This window comes from Balaenoptera ricei, chromosome 13 (genome assembly GCF_028023285.1).
Source record: "Balaenoptera ricei isolate mBalRic1 chromosome 13, mBalRic1.hap2, whole genome shotgun sequence".
Taxonomy (NCBI): Eukaryota; Metazoa; Chordata; class Mammalia; order Artiodactyla; family Balaenopteridae; genus Balaenoptera; species Balaenoptera ricei.
Window position 1 is genome coordinate 51,048,023 of NC_082651.1, and position 24,864 is coordinate 51,072,886.

General features: G+C 37.3%; 1 protein-coding gene across 6 annotated transcripts in view; it reads left to right on the forward strand.

Annotated features, from left to right (window-relative positions):
• PUS10 (pseudouridine synthase 10) overlaps nt 1-24,864 on the forward strand; it is a 68,514-nt gene that overhangs the window by 36,013 nt on the left and 7,637 nt on the right. For all 6 annotated transcript variants that reach the window (XM_059942718.1, XM_059942715.1, XM_059942716.1 and 3 more), the window contains 11 exons: nt 3,262-3,296; nt 6,530-6,641; nt 8,839-8,900; nt 9,197-9,242; nt 11,289-11,353; nt 13,236-13,321; nt 14,389-14,514; nt 19,566-19,622; nt 20,490-20,566; nt 20,660-20,715; nt 21,758-21,875. In XM_059942718.1, the coding sequence (XP_059798701.1) occupies nt 3,262-3,296; nt 6,530-6,641; nt 8,839-8,900; nt 9,197-9,242; nt 11,289-11,353; nt 13,236-13,321; nt 14,389-14,514; nt 19,566-19,622; nt 20,490-20,566; nt 20,660-20,715; nt 21,758-21,875 (840 nt within the window). The remainder of the gene's footprint in view (nt 1-3,261; nt 3,297-6,529; nt 6,642-8,838; nt 8,901-9,196; nt 9,243-11,288; nt 11,354-13,235; nt 13,322-14,388; nt 14,515-19,565; nt 19,623-20,489; nt 20,567-20,659; nt 20,716-21,757; nt 21,876-24,864) is intronic.

The following is a 24,864-nucleotide window of genomic DNA, read 5'->3' on the forward strand; positions in this document are numbered from 1 at the left end:
TGCTGGATGCACCCCCAGCTCAGAACTCTAAGCTTAAAAGCCATTCCCTGGACTTCCCTGGTGGCGCGGTGGTTAAGAATACGCCTGCCAATGCAGGGGACACAGGTTTGATCCCTGGTCCAGGAAGATCCCACATGCTGAGGAGCAACTAAGCCCCTGCACTGCAGCTACTGAGCCTGCACTCTAGAGCCCGGGAGCCACAACTACTGAGCCCGTGCACCACAACTGGTGAAGCCCACATGCTCTAGGGCCCGCGGGCCACAACTACCAAACCCGCTTGCTGCAACTACTGAAGCCCATGCACCTAGAGCCTATGCTCCACAGCAAGAGAAGCCACCGCAACAAGAAGCCCGTGCACTGCAACATAGAGTAGCCCCTGCTCGCCGCAACTAGAGAAAGCCCGCACACAGCAACAAAGACCCAACGCAGCCAAAAAAAAAAAAAAAAAAAAAAACCCATTCCCAGGCATAGAGTTTCCATGATGTGTGTATACAGGTATATGCTTGTGTATGTGTGTCTGTATGTCTGTGTATGGCCAGAGTGCACAAGCACTTTTAGCAAGCACGTTATTCAACTGCCCCATTTAGCAAAGCTGAGCCCAGGATTAAATTCTGTGGTTTCTGAATTTTCAGGAGGTGACATGCTGCCTTTGGTATCAAATTTGATTAAACTTGATAACTTTAATGCCATTTGGTTCTGTTGCAGAGGAAGAATTAAATTGCTTACTCTAGAGAATGAATTTTTTCCACTAAGGAATAGAACATTCATTAAAATTATCTTGGTGACCTGAAAGGGGGAAACGTACTTCTTTTTCCTCAGCAGAAGCAGGTCCAAGGCATTATTAGCACGTGATAAAAATTGAATAATTGAGCAACACTGACTACTTTGGGATTCAGGTTTCCAGCCCCTGCTGTGTGATTAGTTCAGTCCAACCTGCTGGCATGCTTAAGCAGGGAGCCTGCAAAGGATTAGGAAGGAAAAACCCTTTAACAAATCTCAGGTACTGAAGACATTTGATTTAATTTTACATGTTACACATGGTAATCTGGTTTCCCTTGGCAACCTCCAGTTCTACCCTACATTATAATCAGAGGATGGCAGGTTGATTACAGACTTGATGGCATCATCTGGAAGTGACCATAGAGAACAGAGTTTTCCTCAAAAGAGGAGAGAAAAAGGTCACTATAAAAGGACAGAAGAGTCTGAGTTCCCTTAAAAAAAAGGACAGATAGTTCTCTATAGCTCAGATACCCATGAGGGTTTCATTGATGAGGGAGGTTCCAGAATTACTTATAGCAGAGCAGTTTGGGATGTGAGGGAAAGGGATCAAGCCTTTTAAGTCTTTAAAGGGATAATAATTTTATTACTTGTGAAATACAGATAAGGTTTTAATTCAAAAATGACAGTAATAGTTACCATTTATTAAGTACATGCCAGGAATCTTACTTAGTTCTTTACATACATAATTTCATTAAATCCTTGTAATATCTCTGCAAGGGGAGTATTAATATCCCTTTACAAATGAGGAAACAAGTATTTATTGATCTGTTAAAGTATGGAGGCTGAAGGAAGGTGGGGTAACATTGAATACAAGGTTTCAACTTTAGTCGATTTATTTATTTTTTTATTATATATTTATTTTTTTCTATGATCTCAAAGTCCTATAAGTCTTAATAGCCCCTGTTACAAAACAGTATACTAAGTAATGTCCATTGATGACCTTTAGCCATCCAGAAAAATTTAAATTACAATCATCTTAGTCTAACTCTCTTATTTTACGCATTAGGAAACTGAGTGCCAGAAATCTGGTAAAGCCTAAAGCCAGGTCTTCTGACAACTCATAATTTGTGTATTACACCATGCCCATGCACTTTCAGAGAGGGCTTGAGTAAATGGAAGGCAAGGAGGAAGGGGTCTTGCAGCGCTATAAATGGTATTAGTTTGAGCTAGCAAAGTAAACAAACTAACAGATCGGAAGGTACAGATGAGACACTTAGGCATTGGGAACAGTTCTAGTTCTTACCTAGCTAGTGATTAATTTATTCTGCTTGGCTCATGTCTGAACAAAGTAATGCACCTAATGTTTCCAAATGATCCTAAGTCTTTCGCAGTCTCTGGTGCCCCACCAGCCACTTGAGGTTTAAAAGGACAGGGTTCTACATATGAACAACAAAAGCTGTCTCTCTCTCTCTGTCTCTCTCTTTGTGTTTGTCTTTGTCTCCCTGTCTCTCTCTCTCTCTGTCTTGCTCTCTCTGTCCCTATCTTTCTCCAGGTCTTGAAGTGGATGTGACTGGCCGTTTTTGTGACATGTAGAAGCAGAGACTACTTATGGCATTTTATTGACTTACACATGTATGCTTCTGTCATGTTCACAAAATGCTGTATATACAAGGCAGGCCACGTATTACCTTTCTTTAAGGTGAAAGCTATGGGAGTCTAATGGCAAACTGAGAAATCTTAGTGTCACACACTTACCATGCAAAGCATTTTATATGAATTTCACTTAATCCTCATAACGACCATGATTGTGAATGTTATTGTTTTCATTTTAGCAACTTTTTCAGTTTTTTATTAATCCTTCCCAGAACATTCTCCCTAGCATTTTATTATGAGAATTTTCAAACCTATATTAAAGCTGAAAGAATTGTACAGTGAACACCCATATACCCACCTAGATTCTATACTTGTTGCTGTTTTTCTTTACTTGCTTTATTATATACCTATCAATTTATCCAGCCACCCATCTTAGTTTTTGTTGTATTTCAAAGTGAGTTATAGACATTAGCACATTTTACTCCTAAACACTTACATGTGGATATCATTAATTAGAGTTAAAAATGTTAGCTCTATTAAAAAAGAAACAAAAAACTGAGTCCTTCTTTGGGGACACAGTATGTACTCCTCAATCACTTTGAGCTTTTCCCTATGAAACAGTAAGATATTTTAAGGAAAAAATGTAAGCTACCCATATTAAAAAACACTTGTAACTCATTAATGAGAAATAGAAATCTGTGGGGAGGAGGGGGATACCCCTGTTGAATTCGTAGGCCACAGCAAGCCAGCACTACAAAGTGGCATCTTACCTCACTTCTGATTTTAAATGAGATTGAGGTCATTGCCGAATTTCTGAACACTAACTCCTCTCCTAAAAAGGAGAGTTTGATTAGCAAATTACTTAAGCAGTTTACTAATGATATTGGAACCAAATTTCAATGAACATTTTTTCCCTTTTCTTTCTGGGTGTGACTAAATTGCCTACAGCATGCTGCATGGTTGCTGGTAAAACAGGAAATGGGGTAAGTAATTTAGGCTGGGAATTTTTACTACCCTTTAAATATAAGCTACCTGATTCTTAAAGTACTTTTACTACTACTAGCTCTTTTTTTAGAGAGAGTTCACTAGCTGCTAGAGAAATTGGCACAAAGAGGAAATTTTTATTGTATATATTTAAGGTGTTAACCTTGTTTAATTGGTTTATTTGCACAGCATATTAGTAGTCTATTAAAGCAGACTCATTTTTTTTTTTGGTAGATTTATCGTGAATGTAAATGCATGTAGTTTGGCAACTTATTTTAAAGGAACACATTTTATACTGGTCTTAGAAACTAAATTATAAAACTAATTATGCTATAAAAGATACATAGTAAAGTCCTAGTTAAGGCAGAACAACAGTGAGTTTATACATAGATAAGACATAGAAAACATAGGTCCACAATCCTTTATCTGAAACCCTTGGTGCCAAATGTGTTTTGAAATTTAGAATTTTTTAGACTTTGGAAATGTAATGCAGTATAAATACCATATATAATATACCCATCTCCTCCAGGGTCTGGCGTAGTACTATATAATCAAACATTAATATTTCTGCAGTGAAATATATGAATAGTCACACTAAATTTGATAAACAAAGTCTAAATAAATAGTCTCACATGTTCAAGTCATAGTTTGGTTGCCAACTGAGTTAAGGAAAAAATCTTTAATTTCCCAGAGCTTTCTGGATTTTGAAATTAAAAATTTTATACCAGTATGAAAAGGACCATGTGACTACTGGAGTTTCCTGTGTACTCTGGAAAGAAAACCACAGAGAAAAGTATAAATTTCTGTATCAGAATCTCATACTTGGTGTTTTATAGAAAATTAGTTGATTTGGCTTTTGTGTGTGTGTTGTATTTCACATCTGCATTTTTAAAAGGGTAATAACCACATATTTATTAAAGGTTTGGGGGTTCTGTTAGGTATGTTGAATTAGTCTCCAATGCTTGTGATTCTGGCATAATAAAATTTGATCCTATGTTTGAGAAATTTGTTAGCATAGTCAAGTCAGAGCATGCTATTTTTTAAATGTTTCCAGTTTCCATCTACCTTGCTTGCTGTTGTTATTTCTTATTGAAGGATTTTAAACTAAGCTTAGTTCTTCCAAAGATCCTGATCAATATAGGGATACTAGAACAGAAAAAAATATAGAATAGTAGTCTTTTCTCTCAGTGTCCCTAGTTCATTCTAATATCAAAAGGTTGTGGAGGAATTGCCGTTAAAGAATTGATTCAAGGAATTTAGGAAAAAATGTATTGGATATTTTGGTTCATGTTTGCTTTAGAATGGTTATCCTGTTGTATCTATAGCAAAAGTGATCGTAATTGATATCCTCATCCTTAGTTATCTAACAGAGGAAAGAGGGAAATGCAGTTACTAAGTGTTAAATTGGTACTGAATTTACCTTAGTGACTACTGATTCCTCTAAAGGACCATCAGCCATAAGCTAAGGACCTTTGTGAAAACATTCACCCTAAATTATATTAGAAAAGCTATTAGCCACATTCAACTTGCAGGATTGAAAATTTGGAGTTTTAAGTATTGTATTTTTGCCTTAAATGTGAGGTTAAGGTTTCCGAAATGTCTCTTAACCCTTTCTTATAGCTCTTTAATCTGGAAGGAAAAAATACCTGTAGTTGAAGTTTTTAAACTGGACTAAGGTGCTTCAAATGTTTTTCAAAGACATGAGGGACTTAAAGTATCAGTTTTCTTAAATATATAATGAGTAATGTTTTAATCCATTTTTAGGATTGGCTTTGGCTACAATCCTTTGTACTCTCTAGAGTCTAAACAATTTTTAAACGGTTTTCCATTCTTGTGTTTTGTTTCACCTTTTTATTCTTTAAAATGTGTGCTCATACCTTAATTATTTACCTTTCAACTGTGATGCTATTTTATGCAAATATCATTAGTTAAACTGTTGGTACAATATCAAGGTAGTCCTTGAAAATTTCTAAAACGTTTCTGATAGAGAATGAGGAATGGTTTATGAAGCTAAAACGCTTAGTGTTTGAATAAGTTCTTAAGTGTAAAGAAGTAACTTAATTTTTTTATCAGATGTAGGGCTTATCAGAGTATTTCATTGTTAAACCACAATCCCAAAGCATATGAAAGCATTCTGTTTAACCAATTATTCTCAGCTGGATAAGAATGGGTAGATCAACTATTTCTTAATTTGCATTTTTAGAGGAACAGTGGTCTTTATATGTGTGTGTGTGTGTGTGTGTGTGTATATATTTAGATCAATTAAGTTTAGCCATTAGCTAAATTATGTTTTGTTTTCTACCTGTAGTTCATAGCGTCTTTTGGTCTTGAGGAATTAAATTACAATGGATATTGACTATATTGTCCTTTCTAATAGTGAAAATAGGACATTGAAAGAAATGATTCACAAGTTGGCCTAAACACCTCTTTTGTTAAAAGCAGTCCTGTAAATAGCTATAGGACTGATTTGAAGTTTTAATTATTTGAATGATACGGCCTGTTTAATAGTGATATTGCAGAGTAGGACTGTTTAAATATTACCATACCATGTTTTTCTTTCCTTTTACTTCAGTTCCTTTCTATCTCATTTTAGGTTACAAACTAAAAGCTAGAACTCATAATTGGGACTTCCCCAAACCTATTTATTGGCTCATGAGTAGATTTGGGGGGAATGTAAAATATTTATTGAGATATTTATATGTTGTTAAATTGATGAGCATTCTAGAACACTGATACTTTAGGATTTAATACTTCTTCTTTACCAGTAAAGAGAAGTACAGCTTTTACATTGATTTCCCAAAAGTAAGCCCCCATTATCAGGAAGAGAGTAGATACAAGCATTTTTGGTCTGAGATTATTGTAATACACAGTTTGTAGTTTCTAAGCAATAAATAATCCTCTCTATTCCACCTTTCCATCTTCTGATGTATAAATCCTGGAATCTGGCAATTCTATCTCAGAAAAACCTCATTTGTATGCTTTTGTCTTTGAAGCTTCAAAAACTGTCTTACATGCCATTAAAAAAAGCAGTTTCTTGATTCTACTAGAATATAGGTCCATGAACTGAGGAATTTTTGTCTGCTTTGGTCTCTGCTTTCTATCTAATGTGTAGAATAGTGCCTGGGGACATAGTAGGCACTCAATAATACATACTTTTTAATAATCACATAAATTCTTGCTTTCATAAAAATGAAGCATTTCATGTCAGTGAATTAATTTTTATGTTATTCAGAAAGCAGAGTCTGTCGCTGGGAAGAAATGATATAGTTCAGCTAAAAGAAGCCTACAAATGGATAACTCACCCCCTGTTTTCAGAGGAACTGGGTGTTCCCATTGATGGAAAGGTATTGGGTCATCAGCATTGTTAATTTTATTCTGTGGTTTTACTAGTTTTACTTCATTATATGGCAGAGTTTTGGTTATCCAAAAGAATCTTCTCTTTCAATAATCCAATGAAGGATTTTTAAGCTTTTAAAATGTTAATTTCTAACAGTCTTAAATTGAGGTTAAAGGTTTTCTTTCTTTCTTTTTTTTTTTTTTTTAAAGATTTCTTTGTGATCCAAGACACTTATAACAGGTGCAGTGTATCCTAATTGACCTTAAAAGGTTAGAAGTGAACCTTTGCCTTTAGTATATTTATAGTTTAATTAGAGAGACAGATTTACTGATACAAAGCTAAACATAAATAACTATGAACAAGTGTGGAGTCAACTCTAGACTATTTAATATTGGTTATCTCTGGCTAATTTTGTTTTCAAATATGCAGACAGACCCTATTCAACTACAATGAGCGTGGGCTCAACCTATCCCACCTTGTTGGTATCTGAGGTCCCTCTGTTTAATTTTAAGCAGACTGCCTTTGAAATGAGAACACTTACCATCTCCCCTATTCCAAGGCAGACCTTGCCTCAGCCTTTGAAATGGATTGAATTTTAGAGAAGAGTTCAGTAGGTTTCCAGACATGGAAACAGGACATATTCCCAGCTCCTCTTAAATTAGACTTTAATAGTATGGCCTCATTGCTTCATCATTTTGCGTGAAGGAAATTCCCTGAATATCAGACACACCCCTATTCAAGTAAAGTCACAAAACCATCTTTCAAAGCTAAGTAATTAAAAAATTTTCCTCGTTCTGAATTATATAGCTCTGTTTCCCTCTGTTAGTAAGAATAAGCTCTGTCCTTTAAACTGAATACTAAGAGACTAGAGAATAAAACCACTTCACAGATAGTATGAAGAGGAAATGAGGTGATGAAAGTACTTTGGAAATTAGAGAAGTCATTGATGCAAAATATTTTAACCTCAAATTTCAGTTTGAAGCACAGATAATTTTACATGTTGAATCAGTGAGAACAGAAAATAGAAAACAAAAGATGCGGTAATGTTCTAATGGATTCAGGATGAATGAAGTTTTCTTGAGTAAAAGGAATGTGTTGTAATTTTAATTTTATTTTGTAGATTAGACTAGAGCAAAAATTTAGCTATTCACTATCATGATTATAGAGTCGCTAATAGGCCTGCTGACGATCCGATGCAATCAGTAAATATAGAACTCAATAAAAAAGGAAAAATTGTTATATGGTATGATATTTATATATTTTTCTCAGTGTGGAATTTTGTATAATCTCCATGGAGGTAAATGTATATAGAGTATGAACTTGTGCTTTTTTGTGTACAAGGATGTTCATTGTGGCATTTTTTAAAAACAGAAAAACTTGACTACAACTTAAACGTCCAACAGTCCCTAGAGTGGAAAAGATGTTCATGATGCAATATTAATTGAATTAAGCAATTTTCCAAGTCTGTTTAATATACAAAGAAGTATATACATTTATGTTTATATTCATAAAAATGGCTAGAAGGAAACATGCCAAACTGTTACTGGTTCTACCTCAGTGGAATGGGATTGAAAACCCATCCTGTTTATTTTATAATTTATTATCATCACTCTTTTAATAAAACAAATAATTAAGATCTTGCTTTTAAAAGTCAAATCCGTTAAGAAGTTTGAGCACTTAAAACAAGCCTCATACAGAGTTTTTAAGCATGTGCATAAAGTGCTATTTGCTTTGCTAATAATTCTAATCATAGTACTGACAGGAGTAATTCTTCATTTCTTTCAGTTATCCCTTTCCAATTCCCTGAATTCTCATTCATCTTCATACCTAATTGTACATTTATATATTTTTCTCAGTGTGGAATTTTGTATAATCTTATACAAAATTTATACATGTAGAAAAAATATACTTGTACAAAAATGTATACATGTACAAAAAATCATACAGATTTATTTTAAAATTTGTTTTAAACTTGTTTTTTGTAGGATCACTGATGATTGAGTTTTAGAAGTTAAAAAAAAAAAAAGACGATTTCCTTTACAGCTGCCCTGTGAACAAGCTGATTTGAAAACAGTAGTATTTCCAGTTTTCCTTGTCACTCTTTTTCTGAGCCAGTCTTTGAGAGTTAATTTCTGTTTCCATTCATAAGTTGTCAGATGTTAGTTTCCTTTTGCTCATCTTTAAACTGTTTTTATAATTTTTAGAGCTTGTTTGAAGTGAGTGTGGTCTTTGCTCACCCAGAAACAGTTGAGGATTGCCACTTCCTGTAAGTTACAATGTAAACAACAATGCCAATTGTGCAACATTGTTAATATTTTTTGATTTTCATGAAAATAGTATTGTTCTTCTTTCTAATGAGCCTGTCAGAACTTGTCATGTCTTAGTAGGTTGTGAGCTGTCTGATATAAGGGTCTAGGCAAACCAATGCAGCTCATATAGGGATTCATTTTGTCTGCTTCTGATATCCTGAATTTAGCAGCCATGTTGTATAAAATATATTTGAATTTTATCCTCCCCAAAATAAACTCATTAATCTTTTATATTACCTTGAATTTTACTTAGACGTGTGATATGCCCAGATTGTTTCAAGCCAGCCAAAAACAAAAAGGTAAGGATTCCTGCTTCTTACTCTTTAGTGAGTTTTGTCTGAGCTGAACATTCAAATTAACAACAAAAAGGATATGCATTAGAAATGTTGGCAATCTATTATACTAAGAATCAGTCTTTAAATATTTCCATTTGCTACATTTAATTTAATTTTTTCAATTCTCAACACTTTTGCCTTTGGCTGGGAAGTTGTAACACACAAATGTTCTCATGCTTGTGTCAGTGTCTGGATTGTTTCCCCAAGATTATGTCATCTGGGAAAATACCTGTTCAGTATCATCACCGTTCCAAACTTTTGTCTAATATTTATTTTCTAGAAATCGGTATTTTGAAAATATAATCCAGAGTAAATTATTTTATTTAGAACAGTCCTGAGTTAATAGAGCCTATTTCAGGCTACATTTGCCAAAAGGTATTTTATTTAAACTCTCCTTTACTGTCTGATGTGAGCTGGTCTTCATGTTAATGAGAAAAATTAGTTAGCATGTACTTTTAGTTTCTATAATGCCAGGATAGAGTGGCATGGCACGATATTGGCAAGCTTTCACACCCCAGTTACTTAGCTGGTTTTGTGTAGACTCAGGCATTCCTAGTTTTACCAACATCCATTTTGCTGTTGTGGTTGTTAAAAAGAATATAAGTTTATTGCCAAAGATACATCTTTTGGTCTTTCCTCTTGCCAGGGGTGGGAGGGGAGGGTTGGGGAGTTTGTAACATTTGCCAAATGCCCTGTGTGGAAATAATCAGAAATGCAGGAAGCCTAAAACACTGCTTGCCTCCTTTTCTCACATCATGGTATACCTAGAACATTACCATGTTTGGCCAGCACCCTGAGGTTAACAGATGAAGTTGCTCGAAGTTGTAAGCAATAGGCCTGGGGGTTCTCATTGTTCCAGGACCTGCCCCTCAGCCCTTGTGAACTAGAGGGATCTGGGCACAACTGTAGCCCAGTGGTATGCTTTGCCATACCAATTGGGAAGCTCTGCCCAAATGAGCTGGAAGCCATATTTATATTAAAGATCTAGTTTTATTTTTTGTTATCTTTGAGGAAGTATATAAGTACCAGCATCAAATAATAGAGTAAGGAAGTTTTTGTCAAACGATCATGGACACCACGCCATTTGGCCAGTAGGTGTTGTATAGTCTTAAGTGTAGTTTTCCTGCCTTATGGCTGGGAATAATTTGAATGACGTTTTGAGATTCTTTCAGGCCTAAGATTTCATATCTTAACAAACAGGCACTTAATTTTTAATTCTAACCCTACGACACCTTAGGGTTCCCCAGAATATGGTTTAGAAAATCATTTCTTTGATGATAAACTGTTTAGATACCTACATTATTCTTCTTTTCAGTCAAGTATAATTTCTCATAACAGAAGAAATAATTGTGATTTATCATAGTGACCACAAATATATGCACTAATTAGTTCTAGTATATCTACCATGAGGTTTGGTTTTTCTTATTTTAAAAAACCCAGAGTGGGACATTTGTAGATGCCCTTTTATTCAGTATAGTGGATTCATTTACTTTCTCAGAGGTTGGTGAGTGATATTGAATTGCTAGATGCCAAGTCAGGCTGGTTGGCTCTGTTTTACCCCTTACCCTGGCAGCCAACTCCTAAATTATATACCGTGGCCCCTAAAGGGATGTAGGGAAGAAAAGATAGATGGATCAGTCTAAATTTCTTTTGAGGTCTAGGAAAAAATATTCAAAGCACATTTCCTGCAATGCCATCATTTTTGTATTCGAAGAATACCACATTTTGAGGGGAATGGGAGAGTGCAGTGAAGAAGACATATTCTGCTAGATCCACCTGGTATTATAGACACAGACTAGATTGAAGAGAAGGGTTGTAGGGTCTACCAATCACAGAACTGACAGTATGAACACTTGTGCTTCATTTATTTTCTTGAAGTTATTAAGTATTTCTCCCTTTTTAGTATGGTTTAAAATGATATAATTTCTCCAACCATGTTCTTTGTTTCAACTCTGATGTTTTCTCATATAGGTGATAAAATGTCTTTTCTTTTCATTTTACCCTATATAGTCAGTATTCACTAGAATGGCAGTTATGAAAGCTTTGAATAAGATTAAAGAAGAGGATTTCTGCAAGTAAGTAGAATTATAGAAACAAGAAATAATCATGGAATTTTAGAATAAAGGGGATGTTAGAAATAATCGGATTATCTCTAAAACAAGACTGGATATATTTTAGGGAACAGGATTGTGTCTTAATCTTTATTATATCCCCAATCCCTGGCTCAGTATCTGGCATGTAGTGGTGTTCAGTAAATGTCAGATTAATATTTGAATTTATGGGGGCTTCCCTGGTGGTGCAGTGGTTGAGAGTCTGCCTGCCAGTGCGGGGCACACGGGTTCGAGCCCCGGTCTGGGAGGATCCCACATGCCGCGGAGCGACTGGGCCCGTGAGCCACAACTACTGAGCCTGCGCGTCTGGAGCCTGTGCTCCACAGCAAGAGAGGCCGCGATAGTGAGAGGCCCGCGCACCGCGATGAAGAGTGGCCCCCCCTCGCTGCAACTAGAGAAAGCCCTTGCACAGAAACGAAGACCCAACACAGCCAAAAATAAATAAATAAAAAATTAAAAAAAGGAATAAAAAAAAAAAAAAAAACGAGTCTAATATTTGAATTTATGAATCATGTCCAACTTCTTTATCTCTTATAGGAGGATATTGAGGTCCAAAGAGGGAGTTGACTTGCCTAAGATTTCAACTGGGCAATAGAGAGTGTACATAGAGCCAGGTTTCCTGATTCTCCAGCCTACTACTGACCCCATTACATCCCTCATCCTGGTTTTCCTGTTATTGTACATCTCCAGAAGAGGGAGAAAAGGGCTCCTGGGTTTCCTTTCTTTTTTTTTTTTTTTTTTCTGAGTTTCCTTTCTTGTTAAAATATACTGAACTACAGTAAATCTTAGATTTAATTCTCAGTGTGTTCATTTTATTTAATAAAATATTATCATAGTTATCCTTCCAGAAGAAGTTATGAGGAAGGTTTCATATATTTTACTGACTAAACATGAGTCTCAGAATGGAAATATTTTTATTAAAAAAAAATTTTTTTTTTTTGGCCACGCTGCGTGGCTTGTGGGATCTTAGTTCCCCGAACAGGGATTGAACCTGTGCCCCTTGCAGTTGAAGCACAGAGTCCTAACCACTGGACTGCCAGGGAATTCCCTATTAAACTTTAGGAAGTAAAGACAGTTACTCTACAGGCAATAGTTCCTGAGTTTCTAAGTGATTTCTTTGTTAAGACATCTTGGGAAACGGAATGAAAACTTTAAGACAAGCATTTTGGATTAAGTCCACATCTAGTCATTTACAGGTAGATTCCATTCCATGGCTTTGGAATTTCTCAGATGGTGGACAGAGAATAAAGCCATACATTGCTCTTTCTGGTCTGTCCTCAGCTGGATTGAAGTTTCTTAGCTAAAGGACAGAGTCTGCCATATTCCACTTTTTCTGGCTCTGTGGTCTGATTCCCAAGGTCATAGTTGAAATGAAGAGGAAAAAGAGAGAAAAATGGTGGAGTACCCTCCCCACAGGTGGGACATGCTTATGTGGCCAGTCTCTGACTGCACACCGGCTTTACCCAAATGACTGAGGACCTTGTCAGCCAGCAGCAAGTGTTCTTGGATAGCAAAATGAACCTGGAGAGGTTTCCACTACATATAGATGGATTTTTTTCCCAAATCTCCAGGTTGATTTTGGAAACTGTCATTTGGGAACATGAGGCCTTCTGAGCATGAATGTTATTAGCGAGCCCTTATTTACTTAGTGCCACTCTCATGTGTTAAAAGTGGTACTCCAGAGGCCTAAGAGACCCTTATGGTTCCAAAACTTAAAATTAGGGAGAGGCTTAGTCCTTGAGAGACTCAGGCTCTGTGTAACTCAGACAGTGCTGATTCATCTTAGTTACGTGGTTCAATATCATGTCTGGAAAATAGTAGCTGTAAAATTTATTTTGTTTTGCAGGCAGTTTCCTTGTCCTCCAAACTCACCAAAGGCTGTATGCAGTGTTGTTGAAATTGAATGTGCTCATGGTGCTGTTTTTGTGGCTGGTAAAATATTTAGTCCAGGATATACTTACATTGTCAATTTTCTCTCCTTTCTGAAAAACTCAACTCCTCCTCTGTTTCCTTCTTACTATTGTTATTAATTTCTGATTAGTTAACTCTTTTGAGAACTAGAGCTGATAACCAAGTTTATTGTAGGTTCTGTAGGCATTCTTAAGGGTCACTCAGGAGATTTGTTATTTAAAATGCCATGTTGAAGGGAAATGATACTTCCCAGGTTTTAATAGTTTTCATCAGAGATGGCCAGGTAAAAATATGGGTACATGTACAGACCTGAAACTGGTCAGGAGAAGGGAGAGGATGTTTTATAACATGAAATCAATCCTGAAAAAAGTTATTTTATTATCTGCAAAATGACTAAACATTTGGCTTCTGCCTGGAAAAAGAAATTGTTGCATTGACTTTCCCAAGAGGTAAATCGGGTAGACAGTTTTTGTTTTGAAAGCTACAGCTGTTTCATAGTAATAGCTGAAATGAAATTGCTCTTTAGTCTTGACTATAATACCCTGCCCTGGGGTAATAAAAGCTACCTGCCTTGGCGTAGCTTTTTTCATAAAACAGTGAGTCATATTCTGTTAGGGTTTTTTTTTTTGTTGTTTTTTTTTTTGCTTACAAAAACTTCAAAATTTCCTGTATTTGAATTCTTTGGAATACATTATCACCAATGAGTATTACACTGAGAGTATTATTAACCAGGCATAAAAACAGTAGGTGCTGTTTTTTTAAGTGATTCACAGTGTGTTCCATAATATTGTAACTTGTTCAGTCAGCCAAAAAGATTAATAAGTATTTTGAGCATTCCTTTAGAACTCATTTGATGATTCATATCGTGTCTTTAGCCATCTCTTCTATTGCTACCTTAAATTTTTTCATTTAATTATGTGTATGTGTTGACTCTCCAAATTAGATTGTAAGTTAGTTGAAGGCTAAGCCTTGTTTTATATCATATCACCTAGGATACTGGCACTCAATAAATAGCTGTTGCTTTCCTTTTTATCCTATTGTGTTAAGCACACCATTCCATCCAGGTAACCTTTATATTTCTTTGGCAGGGAGATATAATAAATACTCCAGGAATCTACCACAAACTCCTTGGATAATTGATGGAGAAAGGAAGCTGGACTCTTCAGTGGAAGAATTAATTTCAGACCATCTTTTGACAGTGTTCAAAGCAGAGAGTAAGTGTTATAATATTCATATTTCAGATACATTGTCATTCATGAATAGACTTCTTGGAGGTGGCAGGAAAGATTTCTATATTTTGTAAACCACCACCAAGTCTGGGCCCCTTGGCTGGCAGCTTCCTGCGAACAGGGACCGCCGTGTCCTGAGCTGCTCTGCCCTGGGCTGGATTTGAGCCAAGGTGCCCTAGGATTTCTCTCCTCTCTCAAGATTACGCTTTTTCCTGGGCAAATTCAAAACAATTGAAACTACTTTAAATGAATGCACTTAAGCTCTGACCTTGGGACACCTTGAGCCTCTGCCTCTTTTTGGGAATATGAGGTAATTAAAATACAGCTTCCACATCCAGTGCCTGTTCAAGAATAATCACTGGCAAATGCCCAGCTTCCATCTTAACGGCTAAAGTGTCCTAGAATAAAGTTCAGGCCTAGAGAAAATAGGTCAATAGCTACCATTTTACAAAGACTTAATAGTAGTTGTGTTGTTTTAATTTCCTAAGTATTAATGAGCCCAGGTTTGTGGGGTGAGTCAGAACTTGTCAGGCATATGCTTTCTTTGCTCAATAGGGCTATCAGGTCAAAGGAGTAAAAAACCTTGTGATTTCACCTAGGATTAGACTAGAGGAGAGGGACTAAGATTTCAATCACAAGAAACCATGTTGTACATCAGGAAAAACTGTAGACAATGAGTACATATATCATACTCTTTGGAGTGGGTCTCCTAGCATAATTAGAACACCTTTTTTTTAAAAAAAATATTTATTTATTTATTTGGTTATGCCGGGTCTTAGTTGCGGCAGGCAGGCTCCTTAGTTGTGGCATGTGGGCTCCTTAGTTGCATCAGGCAGTCTCCTTAGTTGTGGCATGTGAACTCTTAGTTGCGGCATGCATGTGGGATCTAATTCCCTGACCAGGTATTGAACCTGAGGCCTTGCATTGGGAGCATGGAGTCTTAACCACTGCTCCACCAGGGAAGTCCCAGACCACCTTTTTTGAAGGACCAGATAGACCTAGACATCCATCTTTTTCTCTGACAAACCTTAAGACAAGCCTGCTTTAGGAATGGCGAGCAGGTGACCAAAATGAGACATGGCTATCCCTTCCAGCTCTCTGCTTGTTAAGAGGAAAGAGAAGCACTTCAAAAACCATATCCCTGGGGCTTCCCTGGTGGCGCAGTGGTTGAGAGTCTGCCTGCCAATGCAGGGGACACGGGTTTGAGCCCTGGTCTGGGAGGATCCCACATGCCGTGGAGCGACTAGGCCCATGAGCCACAATTGCTGAGCCTGTGCGTCTGGAGCCTGTGCTCCGCAACAAGAGAGGCCACGATAGTGAGAAGCCCGCGCACCGCGATGAAGAGTGGCCCCCACTTGCCGCAACTAGAGAAAGTCCTCGCACAGAAACGAAGACCCAACACAGCCATAAATAAATAAATAAATAAATAAATAAATAAATAACCACCATATCCCTCAAGTAACCTAGCAACCTAATATTTTTCAAAATCTTAGCCATAAAGGGCTATTGCCATTAGCTTTGACCTACGTAATTTAATATTTACACGCTGGTTATCTCATAAGACTTATCCAAGTTACGAAGAAGTGAAAATAAAGCGTTAGCATGAAAAGTGTCCTTCAAACTCTTTTTGGGGGGCTACCTTATTCCCTTTCTGTAAGAAGATTCAAGATTTAGTTCTGATTATTTGGGTCCCAAGGAAGCCTCCATTACCAGGAGGGCTGTTGGGGGGCTCTGAAATAGCTATATGTTTCCCCCTTGCAATCTTTCATGAAGGTGATTTGTTGTCATTTTCCATTTGAGGAGGGGAAAAAAATTTCCCCAAACTGAAAATAAAGCAAACTGTGTGTTTAGCATCTGTAATTGTGTGCTGAGGAAATTTATTAAGAGCCGCTTGAGAAAAAGCAGACCTCTGGGCCTCTGTGCTAACTGGCTCCTTGTCATGAAATAAAACCTTGTTGTTCGAAATGCCTGATTAATAGCATCAATTTGCTAAACTTGTGCTTCTCAGATACATTACTCGTTACTTCTGTGATTCACATCTGACAACTCTGGGAAAATGGTTCTGACTGTTGTACCTCTGTGCTTTACAGCTCTATGAAAATAAACCAGTATTGCATGAAGCAGCCTAGCTACTTCTATAAAGCAGAAGTAACTAGTACTCCTTCCCCTCAGTGGGAGATACAGACTTGTTTCTCAGCCACTTCAGACTGACACATCATATTCTCTACTTGCCAGTTCTCTAGTTAATAAGTAAAACTTTGACACACTCTCAAAATCAATATGTCTAAGAAATGTTTTCCTAATACATTTATTACTTCACTTATGGAATAAATATTTGTCATGTCAGTTCCCTGCTGAAAACTGGTCAGTGACTAGCTACAGGGTAAAGTCCAAACTATATAACTTGATATTCTGAGACCGTCATCATCTGGCCTCTGCCCATCCTTCAGTCCCATTGTCTATCTGCCCCCAGGTATGAGAGCCACTACAGACTATCGAACCCCTTACAGTTCCTGATCATTCTTGCCCTTGGTTTTGTCCTTGTTGTTTGTTTGTTTGTATGTTTGAAATATCTGTTCCATTGAGCAGAAGTCTGTAGAACTCACAGGATTAGGGGAATAAGGCAAGGCGTAATGTGAGTTTAGAAAAATCAACTAAATTTTAAGCATATATTTCCTCATACTTAAGGCAGTGACTCCTTTTCCTTTTTTTGTCATTTATTATTCATAATTGCAAATTATTTTTTAAAGTTTGCCCCCTGAAGTATTTCTCAATGTAGGGTCCAAATTTGCAACATTTTTCTAAAAGATATAATAAATACCCCTTCTCCCTTAATCTGGATTTAATGTTTCTTTGGACTTCTCAAGAGCCTAGTTTTCTGTACTTTTTTCTTGTTGATGGGCTGGAATTTGTGGGAAGTTTTATGGGCTAATTTATGAATTTGAGATTTCTGGTCTGACTGAGTAGTCACTGGTAGATCTACCTCTTTGTGTCCTGTTCATTCCCTCCACCCCTATCAGTCACAGGTTATGGCTTAGTCACTGTAGGGCCCTGGTTCCCCAGTATTATGCCTGGATTAGAGATAGAGGCGGGCAGGTATAAGACAAACTACAGCCCCCCCCCCACCCCAGGGAGTATCTTTCAGCTTCCCAGATTCCATTTTGAACTCTCCGTGTAGCTATCCATCCCTAGTTAGCGCTACTCTTGAGTCTGTTGACTCTGACTAGAAGCTACTGATGTTGCTATAGGTTTATTAGCTGCTTGACAATGGAGTATAGACATGGAATGGAGGGTTCTTTGGGACTTAATGGTCCACAGAATCCTACTACCTGCCTGGTGTAGATTCTCCACCTGGAGAAGAGTCTGACATTGTGCCCCTCATGGCTGCCCGTTTGGCTAGTCCCCAGGTGTTAACACTGCACAAGTTACCCAGACCTCTAAGCAGCTTGAATTCTAGGCCGACCTTAGATACCTAGGCCTTACTTACCTAACCAGTCCTGGGTTGGTCCTCTCTGGGAGACCCACAGTTTTGGGCCATGTGGGGCAGAGAAGAGCCCACTTCACCTTGGCAGTGGGTGACAGACAACAGCTTGGAGCCCATGTTTCCAACAAGTGTTGGCTTTGGCTTGCTAAAGGGATGTCTTAAAGGTGAAGGAAGGGTGAAATCTTACTTTCTTCACAGCTAAACATCCTAGAAAGGAGAGCTAATCTTCAGTGTAGTCTTTATAGCACTTTTCAAGCCTTTTAGCCTTCCTTTTTCTAAAATCTACATGGGACCTTTGCATATTGAACCTTTCCTGGGAGAAAAATGTCTGTCAAAATGGTACAGACCCTCCTTTCCTTCTACATTTCCTGTCTGTCCTTCCCAGCAATCTTGTCCTTCCTCATCTTGTGCTCTCCAAAGTGGCTGAACTATGGATTGACCAGGGTTTCCAAAACATCCTAGTCTTTCCCAATCCCTGGTACAAGAGGACTGATTGGTCTTGCTTGTCCCAGTTGGCACGAGTCTGAGCTCTTCCAGCTGTCTTTGTGGTGGTGCAGTGTAGACGTGATTAAGAGACTCTGGAGCCAGACTGCCAGGCTGGTTCAAATCCTGACCCTACCAATTACCAGTGATGTGATCTTAGGCACATTACTTATCCTGTCTCTGTCTCACCTTCCTTATAAGTAAAATGGGGATAATGATAGTATCTACCTCATCGTGTTAACATATATGAAGTACTTAGAATAATGCCTGCTCATGGTAATCTTTGCTGTGGTGAAATCATCAGTTAGTTCTGTATCTAAGAAAGTTGTCATGGAACCACTTCCCCTGCCCACCCACGCTGTATTGACCACTTTCCCATTCCAATATTTGCAGCTTTTAGTCTGTGATGATCCATCTATCTTAAAATGTATACTAGTTATATTGTGGTTCCAGCTTAGGTTTGCTTATATAATGAATTTGCTTTTAGAATCAAACCTTTTTTTTCCCCTCCTCTTCCTTTCATAGAGTTTAATTCTCAAATAATGTTTTTATTTTGTTTTCTTTTGTTTTAAGGAAAAGACGAAAGATAGATTTTTCACCATAAGTTTGTAGCCAGGGTGGTAGTGGGGCCTTCCTCCAAACAGTGCTCTGCCTTTGGCTTTCCCATGGGATGGTGGACTGGGATGATAAGTAAGGTCTGGCTTTGACATCAGAAACATCTAGCTCTGCCATTTAATCATGTTACCTTGGGAAAAGTACTTAACCTTTCAGAAGCTTGGTGTTCTTTTAATACCTAGCTCTTAAGGTTATAATAAGGATTGAATGAAATAATGTATGCAGAATTTTAGCTCAGTACCTGATATGTAATAAGTGCTCAATAAATGGTATTTATTATTATCATTGCTATTTTTAGTAGAGATTGGGATTAGAGGCGTGATGATGACTATTCCTTGGGATTCCCCTGTAGATTGTTTAAGACAAATTGGGTTTCTACCAAAGGATGGGAATGAAAGTCTTAGCACTGTTATGTCTCTGATTTTTTTTTTTTTTCTTTATCTGCTTTCCAAAGGCTTTAATTTTTCATCCTCTGGGAGAGAAGATGTAGATGTGAGAACATTAGGAAATGGTAAGATTGCGACAATATCACTTGACTGGAACTAACTTTCAGATTATCACCCTTTTCAGACAGCAGCTTTTTTGTAGTCACTTAGTCAGAATCAAAGTTGGCAGAGCCCAGAGCTTCTCCATGTGAGGAAGACTTGTGGATTATGGAGCTACCCTTGTAAATAATATGACTATGTTTTAACAGGGATCATTTCTTCAGAGGCCATCTTTATTGAATACCTGTAGGTTATAAAGGATTTCTATGTGCATTAACAAAGAGGTGCCTGATTTTTTCCAAAAGTTTGATAATTAATTGTTCCTTTTAATAACATTTCAGTACCAGTACAGTTTTCAAAATGCATCTCATTTAAATTGCAAAATGTCTTCATTTAAAAAGTGCTTCTGCTCTCAGCCTTCATTTCTCTCATTTTACATTGTTGCATTACAAGAAGGATGATGAGAGTAATCCTGAGCTATTCGAGATTTATAGTCCCTTCTCATGGAATTGCAGCTTTTCATTTCACTAGGCTAGGAGAATGTATTTCAATTTGGTATACCTGGGCATTGCTGCATGTGACAACATTACGTTAGTGTAACCAAGTCAATTAGTGGCTGTTTGGATTTGATTTTGTAATTAACACAGGCTTGTTCATGGACTTTTGGGAAAGCAGTCGTTTTTACATATTGCCTGTCCTGGGGTTTAGCAGCCCCCAAAAAGCCCCTTGATTCTTTTCACACATTCTTCCCTCCCCCAGATGTAGTCATGTCACTAAACTTTCAGTCCTCTAGAGCTCAACTCGTTTTTTCACACCTCCTAACCCTCTTGCATTAGCCCAAATGTTAACTCCATCAACACGTTTCTGTTTCATGACGGGGTGTGTGCTGCCAGGAAGGCCCTTTGCAATTGAGCTGGTGAATCCTCATAGAGTACATTTCACTTCACAAGAAATTAAGGAACTTCAGCAGGTAAACCACTTCATGACATGGAAATTGTCATGTTTCTGCAACTCTGTAACTGAACTAGAGCTGCTAATTGTTTTTCTTTCTCTAATACTACAGAAAATTAATAACTCGTCTAACAAAATCCAAGTCCGTGACTTGCAGCTTGTCACAAGGTAAGGGTAGGCTCACTGGAGATGTTTTCAAGAGGGGAGTTTTGGTTGTAGATCATTTATCTGATAAGGGATTTGTATCCAGAATATATAAAGAACTCCTACAACTCAATAATAAGAAAATAACTCAAATAAAAATGGAGAGATGATTAAGTGAACATTTCTCCAAAAAGGATACACAAGATAAGCAGTGAATACATGAAAAAATGCTCAACATCATTAGTCATTACAGAAATGCAAATCAAAACCACAGTGAGATCCCACTTCACAAAAAGACAGAAAATAACAAGTGTTGGCAAGGATATGGAGAAATTGGATCCCTCATACATTGCTGTGGGATTATAAGTGGTGCCACTTTGGAAAACAGTTTGGCAGTTTCTCAAAAAGTTAAATATAGAGTAACCATATGGCCCAGCAGTTCCACTTCTAGATATATACCCACGAGAAATGGAAATGTACATCCACACAGAGACTTCTGCATGAATGTTTATAGTAGCATTACTCATAATAGCAAAAAAGTAGAAACAACCCAAATGTCTATGGATGAACAAAATGTGAATGTGGTATATCCATACAGTGGAATATCATTTAGTAATAAAAAGGAAGGAAGTACAGCTACATGCTACAACATGGATGAACCTTGAAAACGTTATAAAATGAAAGAAGCCAGACATCAAATACCACTTATTGTATATTTTACAATATTCACATTTTAATATATGAAATGTTCAGAGTAGGAAAATCTATAGAGACAGAAAGTCAACAAGTGGTTGCCAAGGGCTGGGGGAAATGAGGAATGAGAAGTGATTGCAAATAGGTGTGGAGTTTCTCTTCTGGGGTGATGAAAGTATTCTAAAGTTAGATTGTGGTAATAGCTGCACAACTCTGTAAACGTACTAAAAATCACTGAATCGTTCAGTTACACAGGGAAATTGTATGTAAATTATATCTCAATAAATCTATTTTTAAAGAAAGGGAAGTTTGGGGCAAGTCTCGTCTGTATTTTATATATTCAGACAAACTTTCTTTTATTGTTTTTGTTTAGAGAGGCAATAGGTCATATGAAAGAAGGTGAAGAAGAAAAGACCAAGACCTATAGTGCCTTAATATGGACAAATAAAGCAATACAGAGGAAGGACATTGAATTCCTAGATGACATAAAGGTAGTTCAGTGCTCTAATTCTTTTATTTTTCTACTGCCTATAAAAGAGTCCTCTGTCTTCTCGTTTATTACCCACAAGTCATAGCGCATAGGCTTTGGGGACTGTGAGACCTGGTTCTGAATCCTGCCTTTGCCATTTATTAGTTAAATGACTGGGCAATTCATCTAACCTGTGTGAGAAGCAGTGTTGCTAGTGATTAAGAGTCTGACTCCAAGGACAGATCGCCTGGGTGCAAATCCTGGTTCTGCATTTCTTAGTTGTGTGACTTTGGACAAGTTGCTTAGCCTCTTTATGCTTCAGTTTCTTCATCTGTAAAATTAGAAGAATTAAACGGGTTTAGTCATATAAAGCTCTTAGAATAGAATCTGGCACATAGAAAACACTCAGCAATGCTATTATTATATTTAGCCATTTGCAAAAAGGAAATGGAAAATAGAACTTACCTAATAGAATTGATGCTCAGATTAAGTGCATAAATAAAACATGTTGTAAATAAATACATCAGGGTGATATATGTAGAGCACAAATGTTTTGGCACGTGCTAGATTTTCCTTCACATGAGCATGTTGCTGTAGAGGGTCTACATGTTCATTTGCATGTTTCTTCCCACCTGCCCCCACTGCTTCCTGTAAAGATAACTTACTTTCACATGCAAGGAATGAGCATAAATGGGCACAAAGATGTAAATCGTTATCACAACATCGTTTAAATGGGCAATATTTTGTAATAATCTAGAGGGGACTGGTTTAATCTTATGGCTTATCTGTATGATGGACTATTACTAGCCAGCTGTTAGAAAGTATATGGTAGATGAATATTCATTGACAAAGGAAAATGCTCCTGATGAATGCTAAGGGGAAAAAAACAAGCTATAAGGATATATACAGGATGATACATTGTGATTTAAACACACACACACACACACACACACACACACACACACACACAGAAGTGTGTGCTTATGTATACACATATGTAAGACTATGTAGAAAACAAATTGTATGGCAAAAAATTACCATAAATAGGATTTATACAAATACCCAATAGAGAAAAATGGACAAAATATTTGAACAGACAGCTGAAAAAAGAGCAACTCCAAATGGCCAGGAATCATTTGAAAAGATGTTCCACCTCCAGACTGAAGTAACAATAAGACATCACTTTATTCTTCTGAGACTAAGAATGCCTGTTGGTTGGAGGGAGGAGAAGACTAGTTATATACATTTTCAGTAGAAATGTAAGTGTTTCAGCCTTTTTGGAAAACAATGTGGCAGTGACTGTAAAAATAAAAAATACACTGGTCTTCTACCCAGTACTTCCACTACTGGCAGGACAAGAAATAAAACTCCAGTGCATAAGGATATGTGCACAAGGATGTTTGTTGACTTTGTTCAGAGTGACAAAATCAACAACAAAACTGGAAACAAAAGTGAATTTCCTTCAATAAGGAAATGGTAGAACACGTTGGAATATTATACAGCTGTTTAAAAAAACTAAAACAGCATGTGATCCCATTTATGTTATTGTATGTATATATGCCTAAAACTGTTGGAGAAAAGGATAGAGGTAGGTCCACATCTAGGACTTGTAGGAACACCCATGATATTACCGGAAAAAAGCAAGGTGCAGAATAATGTTTATAGTATGAGTGTTTTGGTGAAAACATACATGCCATTCACCTGCTTAGAGAAGTTCATCTATAAAATGAGGGGTGGACTAGATGATCCCCAGTGGGCCCTCCACTTCTCAGGTTCTGTGATTCCAAATCTAAGGCCTTCTGGCCTTTGGCCCTATTATCTAGGGTCTTTAGGATGATAGTTATGCTATAGACAGATATCCTTAATATTGCAAAACAAATTTCTAAACCTCTATTCTATCACATGTGTACATGTATACAGCTCATTTAGAATGCTGTGGGGAAAATAAAAACTCATTTTAAAAATAGATTCACAGTTTGGGAGTAGCCATAGAGCTGATTCAGAAATGATGCTGAAAGATGATTGTTACAGGTACACACTAGGTAGTGAAAGGGTCTGATTTAACGGCCCACAGCCCAAGTGGACTGATGAGACTAGGTGACGTCTAATAATTTTTTTAAAGTGTTAGGGTTAAAACATTTTTCAGATATTCCGATTGGCATCGAAAATAAAAAAACTGAGTTACTGCCCCATTCTGCGAAAAGGTCACTTCACATTTACCACTTGTCTCCTTTTTTTTAAGGGCAACCTACTTCTAAGGAAAAAAGTCACTTGCGTGTGTTTCTGAAAATTCAGTATGGGGACAGCAGAGTGCAGTGTTAGAGTAAATGAAGTGGTTTCCTTTCGTTTGCTAGACACAAGCAACCAAAAACGACACGCGAGTGTGTGTTGATCTGAGTGTTATGTTGGAAGCAGTGGTGCATCTACTAGCTCAGTTGTACCTCCATTGACTGCTCCGGGGTCAGAGTCCAGGGAGTGACTCGAGGTAAAGGAAACAGAGGGGAAGGGCACACCTTAGCGAGTCACTCCTTTAAAGGCCAGCTGGTTCTGTGCTCTAAAGTGGAGGCCATATCTTTATTGTTTCTATAATAATTCAGCCTTGTCCTTTTTTTGGTCTTTTTGGCCAGAGTAATGTTAAACGTTGTGGAAACAACTTATCTCATCAGAACAAAGTGCTTTTAAAAATCAAAGAATTATAGAATCGTAAGGAGGAGTCATTGACTCACTGCTCTGTTAAAAGCAGTCATACCATTTCAAGTGTAGTCTTTGTCAGAACCTGCTCTTCTTTCTTGGTACAGAACTTGGTAGGGGGAGACCAGACAGAAATCTTTCTTTTCTCAGCATGGCTTTAGGCACTCACTAATCATGTAAATCAGGCAGGAGTTGTTCCTACAAGAAATTGCAGAGGATTCAAAGTTCTTATGAACCTGCATTGCTGGTTATGCCCAGTATCTATTTTTAAAAGTTGGGATTAGTTGGCCTTTTACAATATTAACCTCTATTTCTTAATT